Source organism: Lepidothrix coronata, unplaced genomic scaffold (genome assembly GCF_001604755.1).
Source record: "Lepidothrix coronata isolate B3197 unplaced genomic scaffold, Lepidothrix_coronata-1.0 Scaffold27, whole genome shotgun sequence".
NCBI lineage: Eukaryota > Metazoa > Chordata > Aves > Passeriformes > Pipridae > Lepidothrix > Lepidothrix coronata.
In genome coordinates this window covers 2,077,038-2,093,692 of record NW_016690207.1, presented here as the reverse complement: position 1 = coordinate 2,093,692, position 16,655 = coordinate 2,077,038, and the positions used below count along the sequence as shown (strand labels likewise).

Here is a 16,655-nt window from a genome sequence, read left to right as displayed (position 1 = left end):
GGGGCCCCGCGGAGCCGGGCAGAGCCACTGAAGCCTCCTGCGGCCACCCGGGAGCGGCTCGGAGCCCCGCGAGGTGCGGGGAGAGCGGGGATGAGACCTCCAGCGCCGCCGCCCCTCCGCCCGCCTCTGCCCCGCAGGGGGGCTCCGGAACGCGACGGACCGCGCCCGACAGCCAATAGGAACAGCCCTCGCCTTAGCCCGCCGGCCAATCGCCGCGCGGGAAGGCGCCGCGCGCGCGGCACCTGATCGGGCCCGACGGGAAAGCGGCGCCACCTCGCTAAGGTTCCGGGACGCTTTGGGTCCCAACGGCGAGAGGGAGGATTCCAAACAGCCTCGGGATTAATTCCCGTTTGGGTTTGGGAAAACCTGCACCCCGGGAGCCAGGGCAGCTCTCCGCGGAATAACTGAATAGCTGGGGTCGGAGGGCACCTCTGCAGATCATCCAGTCAACCCCCCCTGCCCAGGCAGGGTCACCTGGAGCAGGTGACGCAGGAGCACATCCAGGTGGGGTTGGGATGTCTCCAGAGACTCCACGCCCTCCCTGGGCAGCTGTTCCAGTGCTCTGCCACCTCCATGGGAAGACGTTCTTCCTCGTGTTGAGGTGGAACTTGTTGTGTTTCAGTTCATGGCACAAGTTGCCCCGAGTTTCCCCATCCCTGGAAATGTCCAAGGGCAGGTTGTAGCAACCTGGTCTGTGGAAGGTGTCCCTGCTTGTGGCAGGTGGGTGGGACTGGATGATCTTTAAGGTCTCTTCCAACCCAAACCATTCTGAGTTAATTTTTGGTGCCTCCAGGACCCTTCCTTGCCTAAACAAGAGCCCTCACACTGAGAACCCACCGAGCTGGACACAAACCCCAGGAGTGCTGTGCTTCCTACCATGAGATAATGCCACAAATTCCCTTTACTCAGCAACGAGGAGATGGATCGAAATGACAGTTTGAATTAAACAAATCTACGCTGACTGTTACATCTGCCGTGCTGGGCTTTTTTTGTGCCACAGAACGGAGGCACAGTTCTCAGAGTTTGCTTTGGCACTGGCAAACGTCTTATGAAAACAAATGGGATTGTATAAAATGTGCCCCAAAGCGTGTTGTGCACAATGGTTTCTGTAACTCCTGTCACACACAGTGGCTCTGCCCTTGACGTGAGTGGGAAGCACGTGCCCAGACCCATTACATTATAAAGAAAACCTGGGTGTGATGCCTTTTCAAATGAAAACATAAGGTAAGAGGTTGATCTCACCTCAAAGAAGGGCTGGCTGAGTTTTTGCTCCATCTCTGTTTGTTTGTTTCCTGCGAGGTTGGTTTGTTTTCAATGCAATTACTTTGCAATCAGCACAGAGAACACCTGGACTGACTGAACACTGCAAAGCTTGAATGGGGCTGGGATTTAACGTGTGTATCCTCTGAAGGTTCATCCCCAGGAGACAAAACTCCCTGGGCAGTGTTCCAGGAGGCAGGTGGCAAACAAAGCCCGTTGCTGACAAAGCAGAGACAACCCCCCTTTCTGCGCCACTTCACATCTGCCCGCCCTTCCCTGCCCCACCTGGAGCCTCCTGCCCATTCTCTGACCTGCCTGCCAAATCCTGGGCACCTGTGGGCACCAGGAAGGGGTGGAAAAGGGGTAGATGGGCCAAAATAAGAGTTGTGTTTATACAAGAGGGTGGTGAAAGGCTCTACACAGGATGACGTTCCATGACTGTGTGGTGTCCTCTTGGCCCTGAGCAGGCAGAACACCCGAATTTACTCCTGCAAGTTAAGAGTATTTGGGAATTATTCAGGATATCGTTTCAGCTCTGCCTCAGTGATACAGACACAGCCTTTGCCAGCTGCTGCTCTTGGTGTGTTTTATTTCCTCTGAAGGAAAAGAGTAATTACACTTACAAAAAACCCAGGAAGGTGGGTCATGTGACCACCCAAATTAGTCTCCAGGCCAGTGCTGGGGGAAGCACATGGATTACAAGGAGGGAGGGATCTTTCCTAATGGCCCCACGAGCTGGCAGCAGACTCCACAAGGAGGAATATTGAATTAGGAGGAACATGCTGGCGCCAGCCTTGCCCTGCTCCTGTAAGATGAGCAGAAGTGCTGCACAGCAGCCCTCTGTGCTTGTGCACAAAGCACTCCAGAGATCCTCTGCCTCAGCACGGCCTGCCCTCGCCCTCCTGACAGGGAAAATGCTCCCTTGCAGTGATTAAAGAGGAGTTTAGAGGCTTAACTCTGCCCTGTGGTTCAGACACCGCACAAACAGCCTCGCTGCCCACGCAGGAGTGGCTGTGGCAGGTCTGGCCAACACTCCTTTAAATCTGGGTCCAGCAGCAGTGTCAAACAGGTCCTTTCCTGGCTGCTGTTCCCTCTCCTGGTGCCTCCCTGGAGGACAAACCCAGCCCTTCAGAAAGGGGACCCCTCCTCAGGCTCCCTCCCGAGGAACGTGTGGGTTTGCTGGTGGACGCTCCTGCCGCTCCCATGAACATTCTGCCCCTGGCTGAAGGTTATCCCTGCCCCTGCAGGTGCCTGTGGATTCCAGGCAAAGCCCTCCTGGGTTCCCAGTGTCCGAAGAGACAGTTTTAATGATGCAAAGCACAAACTGGGGGGTCTCAGAGAGACAGAACCACTGCCCAAGCGAGGTCTGCCGTGCGTGTCTCCAACAGCTCGGGGGTGTCTCACACTCAACAAAAGAAGATCCTCTTGTCCCAAGCCTTGCTTTCCCAGCCAAATCCCTCACCTGTAAGGAGGTGCCTCACCCCTGCAGGACTTGCCACCCTTTCACCTTAAACCAAGGTTTTTCTGTCCCCAAACCTCGGGTTTCATCCATGAAATGTCAGGTCGGACAGGAAGGAGCCTCTTTGGGAAGGATCCACACTGACCATGCAAATGGGAGCGAAACACAGATCCAGGGATTTGCATTTAAGCAAATCCCAAGTGAGGCATCGTGGAGACATCCCTGAACTGGAGAAAACCTATTTCCTCCAGCTTTCTCAGCTGGAAGTTTACCAGGGGAACATGAGCAGAGGTTTCACTCTGCCCTGGGAAGCTCATGACAGACACAGCCCTTCTCCAAAATCCCACAGGATCCAAGAGCTGGGACTTGGCAGCTGCAGCAACAACAATGGAAACAGGTGAGTTCCAGCACCCTTGACTTCTCACAAGATGCATCCTTATGGAATTACCAGGGAGAGAACATTCTGTGCTGTTCTTGGGCTCATTTTAAAAAAGAAATAATCAGAAAGAATTGTCTTAAAATCAACATGTGGCATCTTTAATGTCCCAAGAATTTAATGGTATCAATTAGCATGTTCTGCCTTCTCTAAGCTGAATTTATATTCCTCCACAGTGCAATGTTTTTCAAAAGGCAGTTAGATCAAAGTGATGTGAAATACGATTCAATTTGCCTGAAAATTATATAAACTCAGGCCTAAATTAGCATTTTCTTCCACAGTGCTGCCAGTAGCAGAGTTATCTGAAGTTTTAATAGCTCAGCATCAGATGCTGCTGAATAATTCACTGAAAGCAACAGGTTGAGTTCTGTGAGGCTGGACTGAAAACTGAAAAACAAGGCTAAAGGACAGAGCCATTTCGTGGCTTAATTAAAACAATTTGGGCAGAGAAGAAACTGCCCAAATGAATGGAGAAAATGAAATTTTCTCCAATGAATGGAGAAAATTCAACAGCACAGAAACTTCTGTGTAAAAATAAAGAGGTGTGGAAGTGTTTTTGTAAAGCTTTTTCAGCACACTAAAGATGCCAGGGAAACACCTGCAGAAGTGCAGAGCATCAGACTCTTGTTTCTGAGACTCATCAGACTCTTGCTGGAAACAGAGCAGCAAGGGGCAGTTAATGCAAAGAGCTTGGAGGGTTTGGAAAGTCAGGCTGCAGAATAAAAGAATAAAAGCTGCTCACAGCTTTTTGAGCAATATCCCCGTTCTGAAAATTAAATATGAGTCTGCCTCTGGCTTCAGTTTGTCCTCCAGTGGTTCTGTGCTGGATCAAGGCCTGAGTTTCAACTGGATGCAGCCAAAGACTGAGTTGCCACAGGTATCAAGCTGTGATGGAGCTCGATGAACTGTGCCCTGCAGCTCAGGCTTTTGCATCAAACCACAATGTTCTTGTCTCTGAAGGAACTCTCAGGGGAAAACGGGAAGTTCCTGATGCAAAAGGTGCAGCTTTTTCTGTCAGTTGTACCTGCTTTGAGCTCTGGCTACGAGTGCACACCAGGTACCTGTGCTCCCAGCTGCTGCCAGTAAAACAGCCCTAAAAAGGGAGAACAGGAGGGAGAATCTTCCTTGGGCTCTGAAAAAAGAGACCCAGATCCATTATGCCTTCAGCAAAATGAAGAAACCTCAAAGGGACTTGCAGGACCAGTCTCAGTGTGCAGATTCCTCTCAGCTGTAAGAATTGATATCCATTTCTGGCCACTTCAGACACTCACTGTTGGATATGAGGCTCAGTGTCCACCTCTATTTTTGGGGCACTGCCCCTTGAGTGTGTTCACCTCATTCCCAGTCTTGGCTGAAGCCTCTGGTTAGCACTCAAACACCAAAACCAAGCTGTAATTGCCCCAAATTGCAATTTCTGTGGCCCAACAGATAATATTTGGGGTAACCCCAAGCCAGCACCGTGTTGTTTAAACCCTCTGCTCTTCCCTTTCTAATCCCTCCCCGTGCATCCCGTGCCTGTGCACCTGGGGACACAATGCCACAGGAATGAGAGGGATAAACGGGGCCAAAGGACACCTCCTGCAAAGCAGAAGGGCCAAATGATAAATTTTAGAGATCAAAAACATCAGCTGTGGGGTGGCAGTTTGTGTTCCCTCAGGAGAACGTGGCTGTGTGTTTTCCAAGGGATTAACTTCAAAGCTTTTTTTTTTTTTTCCCTCCCCCAGAAGATTTCAATAAAATCCAAATATGGAAACCCCTCCCTGGCCCCACAGGTGTGAGCTCTGTGTTCAGGCACAGCCTGCCAGGATAAAAGAGCTGTCCCTGGTATTGTAGCAGGGCCAAAAAACAGAGCCAGACCCACCATCAGCCTCTTTGGGTGACGTGGCAGAGACATTTCACCCACTTGTGCCTTCCTGAATAACCTGGACAAAGCAGAGCCCACAAGCACCTGCTGGATTTGCTGTGGGGATAAAGCTTCTTTTCCCTTCTCTGATCCACATGAGTGTTCAGAGGAGCCACTCCAGCCATCCCAGGGGATTCCCACCCCGGGATCAGAGCTGGCAGAGAGATGTGCTGAGAGCCAACAGCCCCAGAAGGGCTAAACCACAGCACCTCTGCTGAAACCAAAGGGTTAAAGAAACATGTGCTGGCTCAAAGGGGAAATATGGGACCCCCTGGAGCTCTCTTTGGTAAAACAGAAGCCAAAAACCATGAGACAGCCACATCAGACAGAGAGGGAGCTGCATCAAAACCACGTGGAAACACAGGTTAGGGCACTTCAGTCTTCCCCTGCAGACGAGCAGCTCTCACTGCTGAGCTCCAAAGGGATGATTTTTGTGTTAATAATTGCAGTTTTTCCTTCCTGCCTTGATGTAGAGATGTGATGAATATTGTCCTTCTGTAACAACCTCTTCCAGCTGCTCTGGGCTCCCACTGAACTCCCTAATGCTCCTTTCAACCCCTCAGTCCCCACAGATTTTGGCAAACGTGTGTACCAAGGAGTGAGGGTGAAGCACACAGTCAAGGATCTTCTTGCTGAGAAACGCTCCAGGCAGAGCAGTGGCTCCCACTTCAGCGTAAGTCACTCCCTCCCCACCTTTTTTTTAACCCAAAAAAGACATGTCATCCAACCCTCTGCTTTAAAGAGCATTTTGGCAGAGCTCAGGGCACCTCCAGCATTGACAGGGAACAGCAAAAACATTTGCAACACCACTGCTTGTCCCAAAACATCCCTGATGGCTCCTTGGTTTATCACATCAGTGAACTAATGCCTAAAAGTATTTTTCTTTCTATTTTAAGCGCACCAGTAATGCTAAATTTCTCATTATTCCTCTCACATCCTGCGTGTGACACCTTTCCAAGCCGAATTCCTTTTCCCCCCCAGCCATGCTCGGACCAGTCAGTGCCACAAAAATAGCTGCTCTTCCCCGAATGTTGTGCTCCTTCCAGCTCCTCCCTGGCACACACCAGGGGAGATGCAGTGATGTGATGGGCTGGCAGGAGGCCAAGCAGCAGCTTGGAGGAGATGATCTCTTCCTGAAGTGGCTCTATGGCAACAGGAAGCCCAGGCCAGGCTCTGGTACCACTACACTGGGTTTTTTTCTCAATTGCCAGCCAGCAAAGCAATGCAAGATTGCAGTGCCAGCACGTGGCATCCAGTGGCACAACCAGCTATTCCCTGGGTGCTCCCAAGACTCACCTTGAAGGAGCAGCAGCTCCTCAGTTCCATCTCCTGGGAGCAGTGGGACTCTGGCAGATGAGGAGGTGCAGCCCAGCAGCTGAAACTGCGCCCTGGAAGGAAAGAGTGAGAGCAGAAACCCAGATTACTGGCAGCAGGAGACACATATTAGGAGTTTTGGTGCTCTCAGGCTTTTTGCCTTCAGCAAAATGAAGAAACCTCAAAGGGACTTGCAAGTATAAAACACTTGCAAGGGGTTTTCTCGCTGTGGCTTAAATCTGTGCAGCAAAACAGGCAGAAAACCAGCACTGGGTGTTAAAAACACAGCAAGATCCAGCCACAGAGACCCTCACAGCCTTCGGTGCTGCAGAAAGGAAGAAGACCCCCCGAGCCACGGACAGTCAGTGGGAAAGACATGCTCCCACCAGGCAGATATTTAGGAATTATGCTTTGTGGAGCAGCAGGAGGCAACTGCTGTGTTTGCCCTCACTGAGGAAACAGCTCCTGGTTGGTGATATCACGCTTTACCTGCTCCCTTTCTGGAGGCAGCAGCTCCAACAGCTGCAATGAGAAGGCTCAGGAAGTGTAAAATTCTTGCTCCTTTGCTTTATTGCCCTTGGTTTTGACCTCCAGAGCCGAGCAATTGCGTGTCTATCTCCTGCTAATTCCCAAGGAGAGACAAAAAATTATTGTGCAGGGCAAACATCCGTATTTGCTCGAAGATATGGTGAGAAAAGAGCAGCTGAAAGTGCAGCTCTGTTTGTCTGGCAGGATAAAACCAAGTGGCAGATAACTGAACACCCCTTTGTGTGTTTATGATGCCGTGGGATTCAGCTGCATCTTTTGTTCTGAGCACGATCTTTGCTCCCCCATCCCCAAAAAAAGAAATAATCACTCGGCCTCTGTGGAGAAAGGGGAGCTCTCTGGAGGAGGGAAGGTCAGGGCTTAGCAGAGATGAGCTGCTGGGCTGGTTACTGAGGCAGCACAACAGCCAGAATTTCATGTCAGCCAGGCCCTGCACACATCAAATGAAAGGAAATCACAGAATATGCTGAGTTGGAAGGGACCCACAAGGACCAGGGCACGCTGTGATGAAACCCACACAAAATCTGGGGTTCTGCACCAACTGCAGGGCAGGAGGGCTTGGCCCTGGGCTTTAGGGAGGGTCCCACTTTTCCTCTGCACAGGTATGAACCTGCAGTTCCCCCCTGCATGATAACAGGATTCCCATCTTTCCTCAGCCGTGGAAAAGGGGGGGTGTGCAGGTGAAGCACTGCAATCCTCTGGTTTAAAGGGCAGTGGTGTTGAGTGCCCAGCAGCACTCAGAGGCCAGGGACAGACCATTGGAGGTGCCCTGCCCTGACTAAGCTTTGCTCCTATTATGAATTTTCACCACTTCAGCTGCTGTTCTACAGACTGGGCCCAGAGAGGTGATGCACTGAAGCCAAAACATTGCTGAGAGGGCACCATAAATCCCCCTTGCAGGACCAGGTCGTTGTTTTGACCTGGGTCCTTCCATTTAGCCCCCCCGAGGCAGCGAAGCAACCCAGCTCTCTGGAGCGTCTCCAGCCAGGATCTCTGCCTGGCCATGTGCAGGGCAGGCTGAGACCCAGCTTATCACCAGCTGAACGTGCTGGGAGCGCCCAGGGGATGCTGGGCAGACACACTGAAGCGCTGCAGAGGATCCAGCCCCCCCTCCAGCCCCACGGAGAGGAAGCAATGCAGGCAGGAAATGAACTAATGGGCTTCAATTAAGCCAAGCCTTTCATCGCCAGATAAGGAGCGAGGAGGGGAATGAAATGCAGGTCCCTGCAAGCACGTGGTGCCTGCTCTGGTGAAGAGCTGCAGCAGAGGCTCCTGCAGCTGAATTAAGGCAGCAAAGCCCAGCTCTGTGAGCACCCACCGTAGGTGTGTGCACTGCAATCCTGCCTGGGACACTCGGTCAGGCGGTTTCAGTGGTCAGAGATTCAATCAGAGGCTCTGATAATTGGGAATGCTCCATCCTAAAGGCTGGCAGCTGTGCCAAGGACCCTCCTGGCCCATCCCAGCTCTCATCACAGCAGCCCTTTGTCCTTTAAGGCAGGGTCTGTGCCACCTGCACCCCCCAGGACCACCTTTTCCTCCCAAAGTGACATGGATGCTGAGAGAGGGGTGTCTGCCCAGGCCAGATTTGCATGTGGAGGCTTCAGCTCTACGGGGCAGTGAGCACCACCAGAGGGGATCCTCACTGAGCTCTGCAGCCAAAAATTACCCAGCTGGAAGCTGGTGCCAGCCCTGACCCTGTGACATGGACACTCTTCTTCATCCACAAGCCAAGGGGCTCCTTCCTGCTCCCTCCTGTCACCTCTGGAGCCCGTGTGGCTTGTGCTGGCTCACAGCTCATTTTCATGACTGACCAGGGAGCAGCTGCAAAACCTCCCTCGGCAGCAAAAGGAAGTCCCAGCACTGGCAAATTTTAATTCAAATTTAAACCTCTAAATTTGGTTGCCTGCCACGGCAGGAACCTCCTGTTTGCACTATGCAAACTGAAAATAGCCTGTCCCCAGCACTGGCCAGGGGACAGACGAAATAAATGCAGCTCTGTGTCTCTGTTTGAGAGGTTTGGAGGTCCCAGAACTCAATGGAACCCCAGGTATGAGCTCTGCTCCAGAGCAGCAGGTGCCTTTGCCACGGTGCTTTGTGAGGAATTAGGCACTGTGAGCACCAGGGTCACTCAGGGCTAATTCTCCCTTCCCTGGGCACCCAGAGGAGATTATTAGTAAGATGAGCATTGCTCTAGGACCCGAGAGGGAATTAGAAATGACTGCCTTTACAGACAGCCTGCTTGTGCTGTGAGGAGGAGCCAGGTAAAGCAGCACAGGTGGGCTGAGCTAGGACTCAGAATCTGCCCATTTTGACCAGTCAAGGGCTCAAATACCAGTTTATTGAGACCTGTTTTGTGCCAGCACCAAAACGAGTGCTCAGCATTGTGCCTGCATTAAAGGACTCTGCAGTGCACCAGAGAGAAGCCATTTATCTTGATACTTCTCCTGTTATCAGCTCTGCACAAGACCTCCACAATCTCTTCTTAGCCTACATCTGCTAATGCCTCAGAGGCTTGAAATCATTTTGTTAAGCCCTTCATAGCACCAGGGCTCAAACAGTGCATCTGAGTTATGCCAACACCTTCCCAAACCACGTGTTCAAAGAGCCACCTCGCTTTGGAAAGGCAATTTTCTAACCTGTCTTTGTCTTTTTGCAGGGCAGCACCAGCACACCACAGTCAGCCTTTGTCCAAGTGCCAGGTGAGGTTTTCCTCCACTGATAAATACCTTCCATGCAGGTTGGGTAGTTGACACAGTCCTATCTGTTCTCCTCCAGAGGACATGAATAAGCAAAGGAGCCCTGGAGCAGGGCCACCCCTCAGAGAGAGCCCAGGAGGAAAGTAATTACAAGAGTCAAAACAGGAACAGCAATAATCTTGTGTAAAATTCCCAAAGAGAGGAAAGAGAGATAATTAAAGCAGTTCCCACCTCTTTTGATGGAGGAGCCACACAGAATCCCTTCTTTTCTTTCTGCATCTTCCAGTTTTCTCTGGAGCAGAGGAAAGAAAGTACAAAGTCAGGAGCTGACCTGTTCCATCCCTTAAGCTCTTGGGCAGGGAAAGGGGAGTGAGGCTGGAACCTCCTCCCCAAGGAAGAAGCAGAGGCTGACAAAATTGCCCTCAATCTCCCTGTTTAAAAGGAGGCCTCCTATTTCAAGCTTCCCAGAACACATTTGGTTGGCCACAGATGGAGGTCACCAGCTGGACCAGGGCAGGCTGGGGTGCTAAAAGCACTTGGGCTCACATGCCCATTTCAAGGCAGGATTGACTTTTTCTCTGGGTGATGCTGGAGAGAACAGGGCTCTGGTTCGCACCCCCAGAGGTGTCCATGGCTCTGTGACTCCCAGGTGCTGCTGTCACAGCTTCCCTTTATCCCACCTGTTCTCTGCCCACCACAGGCTCCCCTCCCACCAGTTACTACGGAGTCAGGAGACCCTTCCCAGCTGAGCTGGATTTCCACAGCACCAAGCAGTTTGTCAGTGATGTCTACTCGTCCCCTGTGGGCTCCAAGCCCTTCTCCTGTGATTCCTCTGCCTCTCAGGGCTACCCAGCCCTGCTGGACTCGTATCTCACTGACCAGTGTGGGGATTACCGTGCTCCCCCCCTCGCTCCTGGTGCCAGCTCCTTCTTCAGCCCTTCTGCTGTGCCCCCTCTGCTGCCATCCTTCCCCGGGGACACGGGACACTTCCTACTAGTGAGTGAGTCTGTGGTTCTGTCACCCCATAAAAGGTCACACGATTTAAACCCCAGGGTTCAGTCGGGGGGGCTCGTGGGAGGGATGTGGCTGATACACAGCAGAGCCCCCAGCAGATGGGGCAGCTCTGCAGGGAAGGTTTTTTTATCTTTGTTCCCATCTAATTCTCCCTTCTCTCCGTGGGAGACCAACCTTCCCTGCTCCCCAGAGCAACTACTGCATTAAGCTCCTTAAAATTTCTAGAAACATCCTTTGGCAGCTCCAGGCTGTTGCCTATCCCCCATCCCTGCTGCTTCCCAGGGACCTCCTGTCACACCCCCAGGGCAGAGCTCCTGGACCCTGTAGGATCAGGGCTGGTCAGTCCCACTGGGATGCTATTCCAGGCCTTGATACTTCTCAAGTATCCTCCTATGGACAGGATGGATGTTTCTGTTCAATAGTTTTAACACCAAATACTGCTCCTGAGCAGCAGAAAACCTTGTGGAACAGGCTCCCCAGGGCAGTGGGCACAGCCCTAAGGCTGCCAGAGCTCAAAAAGGGTTTGGATGATCCTCTGGGGCACAGGGTGTGACTCTTGGGGATGGGCCTGTGCAGGGCTGAGGGTTGGACTCGATGATCCTTGAGGGTCCCTTCCAACTCAGCACATTCTGGGATTCTGAGTGTTCCCAGCTGGGCCCCGAGGATAGAAATGCCATTACCTTCAGGACAAGCTTTTGTTCCTAAGGGTCTTTCTTGCCTTCTCCCCCTGCTTCCCTGCAGAGAGAGCCCTGGGAGCAGAGCTCAGCCGACAGCCTGGGCCAGTCGGACGCCGCGTGCTCAGAGCCCCTGCAAGCGCTGCCTCCCGGCTCCAGCTGCCTCTCCCCGCCTGAACCCGGAGGGGTTTCCCCGTTCCGGGGCTCAGGTTGGACCCCAGCCATCCCTGGAGCCCAGCCCTACCCTCTGCACCCTCTGGAAGATGCCCACTGCTCCCCCAGCTCACCCTACACCTTCTCACCGTTCACGGCCGTGGGGAACGAGCCGCCCTCCAGGATGAGCCACCTCTGCCCAGAGCAGTCCTCAGAGACCCCACACCTCCAGGATAACCCTGCCTGGGCAAAAGAGGATGGAAGTGCCCTCTGGGGGACTTATGAAGGCCGGAGAACTTACTGATGGGAGAGAAGAGCTGGAGGAAAAATCAGAAAATGGACCATTAATTATTTGTTCCCTCTTTCCTAAACCTTCAAACAGAAGGTGCTGCAACATGTGATGCTTTGTGCTCTGTTTAGAAATACAGTCACTTGTAAATAACAAGTGGTGCCTTCTAGTGCCTTGTGAAAGTCATTGCTCACAGTCCTGCTGTGCCACGGGTAAAACCCACAGCCTGAAAAATATCTGCACCTTTTGGGCCTCGGGTACTTCCCAGGGGGCTTCTCCAGCCTTAAGGATTTAATGGTTCTGTAGAGGGTTGGCCTCGCCTGCAGTGCACAAAACACACCCTCCCCAACATCCCTCGAGAAGCCACAGAGCTGTTCCCTCCCCACCAGATCCACTCACTCCCGGTGTCCGCGGCAGGAGGGCAGGCTGCTCCCAGCATCCAGGTGGGCTGTCACCGGGAACACGGCTGCTTTCCAGTCCCGGGGCCAGTCCGGGACCCGTGGCCACTAGAGGTAGCTCTGCACACACAAACGCACCCAGGAGCCCCGTGGAACCCTCACAGACGCAGCAGATCCCGATGAGTTTGCCCCTGGAGGAGACCACCCCATGTGCCCCATCTCCCCCCCAGCGTGGTGCCCACAGCAGCAGCACCTAAAGCCTCTCTGGGGATGAACAGGAGCATTCCAACACCTTGGAATAGGAAGTGATGAGATGCCTTTTCTCCTCAAATCCTGGGGATGATGGGGCTTTTGGAGCCTTCACAGCACCTTCCAGGGATCATAAATGGCACCAGGGACACAGGATTGGGCTCAGAGCATCTCCCCATGCCATGCTGCCTGGGGGCACCTCTCTGTGGGCAACGTGGGCCAGCATTGCCCCTGGAAACAGAGGGATCTGCCCTGTGAGCAACCCTGCTGAGAGCTGTGCTCAGGCTGCCCCAGGACTGGGGAGCCCCTGCTCAGGCAGAGGGCATGGGCAGCCAGGAGCACCCAGCCCTGATCCTGCCTGACCTGGGGTCCATCCTGATTCCCCAGCCTCGCTCAGACCCGCTTGGAAATGTCTGAACTTCTGAATTTGAGGCTCACTGTGCCTCAAATCTCACCTCTGCCCACCCCACTGGTCGTGCCCTCCCTTCTGCTGGTGGGACAGGAAAAGCTCAGCCAGGGCTGCTCCACTCCCATAGGGCAGGGTGAGCCCAGTTACTCCCAGTTTGGTCTGTGGACACTGCAGGCTCTCATGAGGTGTGGAGCATCCTGGGGTGGCACCTGCTCAGCCAGAGCTGCTCCCCTGACCATGGTTCAGGGCAAGCCAAGGAGCCCCAGAGCTTCTCAGGGTGTGTGCAGGTCTCCTTGCCCCACACCCAGCCCTTGTGCCCCCAAACCTGAGTCCTGCACGAGCCCAGAGCCTTGTTCCACACCACAGCTGAGCCCACTGCCTGGCTGAGCCACAGTGACCATCTCTTGTTCCTTCCTCAAGGGGTTTCCATGGACAGGGACATCAGGCTGTGAGGGAGAGAAGCAGGGACAGGTTTTTGAGCTGTCTTGCAAGTGTCTGACCCTCTCTGGCCTTCAGCTCCCAGCTAAGGCAGGGGCTCTGTGAGCCTGGAACTGCTCCCAAACCCAGGACATGCAGGAACACCCCCAACACAGATGCCTGGTGTTTCCTTAAGGCACAAGGCTCTGTCAGGGAGAATGGGCTCCCTGCTGGGATCACTCCCCACAGAACTCAAGTGTATTTGTTCAGCTTAAAGGAAAAGCAAAGACTGGGCTGTGACAGCAGCCAGGCTGAGCTGCTGGTAGATCATTAACAGCCTGGCCTGCTCTCTGCCTCAGCCAGAGATTCCCTGAGCACTGCAGAGACTGTGGTCCCCAGGGAAAAGCTTAAACTCAGCCTAAAAACTCCAAGTACGTCAGTGCTGTGTAGTTCATCCACAAAGCCTCTCATCCTACACACACTGAACCCCCCACGTGCAGCTCACAGGGCAGGCCAGTGCTGAGGCACCTGAGAGAGAGAGGCCAACCTGTGCAGCAAAAGCAAAGAGTCTGAATTAGGGAAAAGCACAAATAAACTCCAAAGTGAGCCCAGCACCTGGGCAGGGGGGGGGAATGCTGTGGCAAGAAGCGGGGTTCAGGTACCCTCAGCTACCTGGGTACCCAGGGCAGCCTCTTTGTTACACCCCTCCCACCCCGCTGCCATTTTGGCCCCAAACCCTCAGCATTTAGCCTTAAAATGTGAAAAAAACGTGCAAAAAGCAACTCAGTGCCTGGCAGAGTCCTCTCTGCAGGTAGCAAATGAAATATGAGAGGGCTGGAGCCCAGCCTGTGCATCTGAGGGGAAAACACTTGGGCAGGTTTCGAGGCATCTGCTTCATTCTGGGAAAGATGGGTAAAACCCTGCAAATGTCCCAAAAGCAAAGGGTGGGGAGGGTGGCCCCACCAAATCTTGTTCCCCCAGACTCTCTGCTAGATGGGGATGTGCTCGGTTTCACAAAAAGATAGCCCATTTTGTGGAGCCTTTGAATATTCAAATTGAAAGTATCGCGCAATCATTGATTGTCAAATCATTGGTTTCTAGAGGTTTTAAATACTTGGCATTAGGAGAGAAAAACTCAAACTTATACCCGTAGGGATAAAACAATAATATTGTCGGGATCCACCTGCCACTGCCACCAGGCAGGCAGGTCCCTTCACCCCCCGGTTTCGAGCCTGTCACCTCTTGCCCCCTTGGCCAGCTCTGGGGCCGGGGCCGGGGCCACCGCGGCTGCAGCACCGGGTACCTGGCGAGGTGCTGCCCCTTCCAGCCCAGGATGTCCGGTAAGCCCCGCTCTGCCCCCCCCGCTGTCCCCCGACACCCCGTTTTGGGGCCGTTTCGGGGTTCGCCGGGGTCATTCCGCGAGCGAGGCGATGCCGCCGTGCCAAGGCAGGAGGGAGCGGGGAGGGCGGGGAGGAGGGAGGGAGGAGGCAGGGGAAGGATCGGCTCCAGCCCGCGCGGGGGCCAGCGGGGCCGGCTCGGGGCACGGCGGGGACCGCGGGCAGAGCCGTCGGGGGGAGCCGGGGCTCGCCCATCGCCGGCGCTGCCGCCGCGATCCCCGCGGAGGGATGGGAGAGGCGGACCCGCACCTCCGTGTGCCCTCCCCGCACGCTCTGCCCTGGGCACGCCGCTCTTGAACCCCGGCCCCGGGTCCCAGCCTGTCCTTGTCACCCTGCTTCCCATTCCCCACCTGCGCCGACCACCCTGTGCCCACTCTCGCCACCCGGCCCCTTCATGCCCAGCCCCATCACCCCGTTCTCTGACCCCCAGCCCTATCACCCTTCTCCCTGATCCTCAGCCCCATCACCCCATCCTCTGACCCCCAGCCTCACCAGCCTTCTCTCTGACCCTCAGCCCCATCACCCCGTTCTCTGACCCCCAGCCTCACCACCCTTCTCCCTGATCCTCAGCCCCATCACCCCATTCTGTGACCCCCAGCCTCATCACCCTGCCCCTTGACCCCAAACCCTCTACCACCACCCTGTTCTCTGACCCCCAGCCCTATCACCCTTCTCCCTGATCCTCAGCCCCATCACCCCGTTCTGTGACCCCCAGCCCCATCACCCTGCCCCTTGACCCCAAACCCTCTACCACCACCCTGTTCTCTGACCCCCAGCCCACCCTCACCACCCTGCCCCTTGGCTCCCAGCCCCATCTCCCTGTTCTCAGACCCCCAGCCCACCCTGCCACCCTGCTCCCGACCCCAAGCCCACCCTGACTCCCAGCCTGTCCTTGTCACCCTGCTCCTGATTCCACCCCTGCCCTGACCACCCTGTGCCCACCCTTGCCACCCTGCCCCTTGGCCCCCAGCCCCATCCTCCTTCTCCCTGCCCCTCAAAAACATCACCCTGATCCCTTGACTCCCGGCCCCCCCTCACCACCCTGCCTCTTGGCCCCCAGCCCATCTCCCTGCCCCTTCCCTGCCCAGCCTGCCCAGTGCCACAGGGCTGCCCGTGGTAGCCCTGTTCTGGGTGCTTCACCTGCAGGCAGGTGCCTCAGGGTGCCAGAAAAGCAAGATCCTGGGGGCATAATGCTCTGCCAGGAGAGCTGCTGCCTCAGAGCCCCCTCTGGCTACAGGGAGGGCTGGTAACGAGGGTGTTCTCCTAAAATTCAACCCTTCCCTCCCCTCGTCTTCCCCATCTGCTGTTTGTTGGATAGAAGCAAAACATCAAAAGTATGAGATGAATAATCCCCAGCTGAGCACGGCCCAGCAAAGTGCCCCCGAGGCAGCCCCAGCTCAGCTGTCACCTCTCTGGAGGGACCCGTGTGCCTGTCACAGCTTGTCCCCACCCCGAGCACCACGGGGGCACTGGGAGGGCTGGGCAGGACCCCGTGCATCCCCTGGGCACTGGGAGAGGCTGTGGCACGAGGGAACAGTGCCCACAGCGTGGGATTGCCTGGGTGTGGGGGCAAAACCTGCAGATCCAGCCCTGTCCTCCTGGCAGGATCTGCTGGCACCGTGCAGCTGGTGACTGCCTGGGAGAGGGTGCTGTTCCCCTCCAGAGGTGGCACTGGAAGGCCAGCTTTAGCCCCAGCACTCCTGCTCCTTCAGGGCTGTCTGCTGCCTGCTCTGCCTTTTTTTTTGGGTGTAGAGAATGGCCTGGGCTTGGTGCCCCTTTGTCATGTGATTCGGATTAAAACAACTGCCCCAGGTTTAAGTATTTTACCATGAATGCAGCAAGGGAAAGTGATTTTTCAGAATAACTAAATTCTTTGCTATTCCCTAAAAATCCCCCATCAGGTAGTGCCTGGTGATTGCTGATTGTTTTCAGATGGATTAAAGACATCCTGAATGCTTGTTTGAAGTCAATGGGAGTTGTACATGGCCAAAGTAAAGAGACAATCTAGGCTTTGCAAGAAGTGATTCATGAAAGCAGTCAT

At 54.5% G+C, this 16,655-nt stretch overlaps 1 protein-coding gene across 1 annotated transcript; it reads left to right on the top strand.

Annotated features, from left to right (window-relative positions):
* The first annotated feature begins 3,106 nt into the window (after positions 1-3,106).
* Positions 3,107-11,759, top strand: CUNH11orf53 (chromosome unknown C11orf53 homolog). Its single transcript, XM_017809442.1, has 5 exons — positions 3,107-3,116; positions 5,622-5,731; positions 9,575-9,617; positions 10,315-10,610; positions 11,370-11,759. Exons 1-5 carry the CDS (start codon positions 3,107-3,109, stop codon positions 11,757-11,759), a joined length of 849 nt encoding a protein of 282 aa, XP_017664931.1.
* Positions 11,760-16,655: the final 4,896 nt, after the last annotated feature.

What these genes read in the sequence shown, in the direction of transcription:
- CUNH11orf53 (XM_017809442.1), top strand. An exon ending in AGCCTTTGTCCAAGTGCCAG is followed by an intron (nt 9,618 to 10,314) that starts GTGAGGTTTTCC and finishes TGCCCACCACAG; the next exon opens with GCTCCCCTCCCACCAGTTAC. An exon ending in ACACGGGACACTTCCTACTA is followed by an intron (nt 10,611 to 11,369) that starts GTGAGTGAGTCT and finishes GCTTCCCTGCAG; the next exon opens with AGAGAGCCCTGGGAGCAGAG.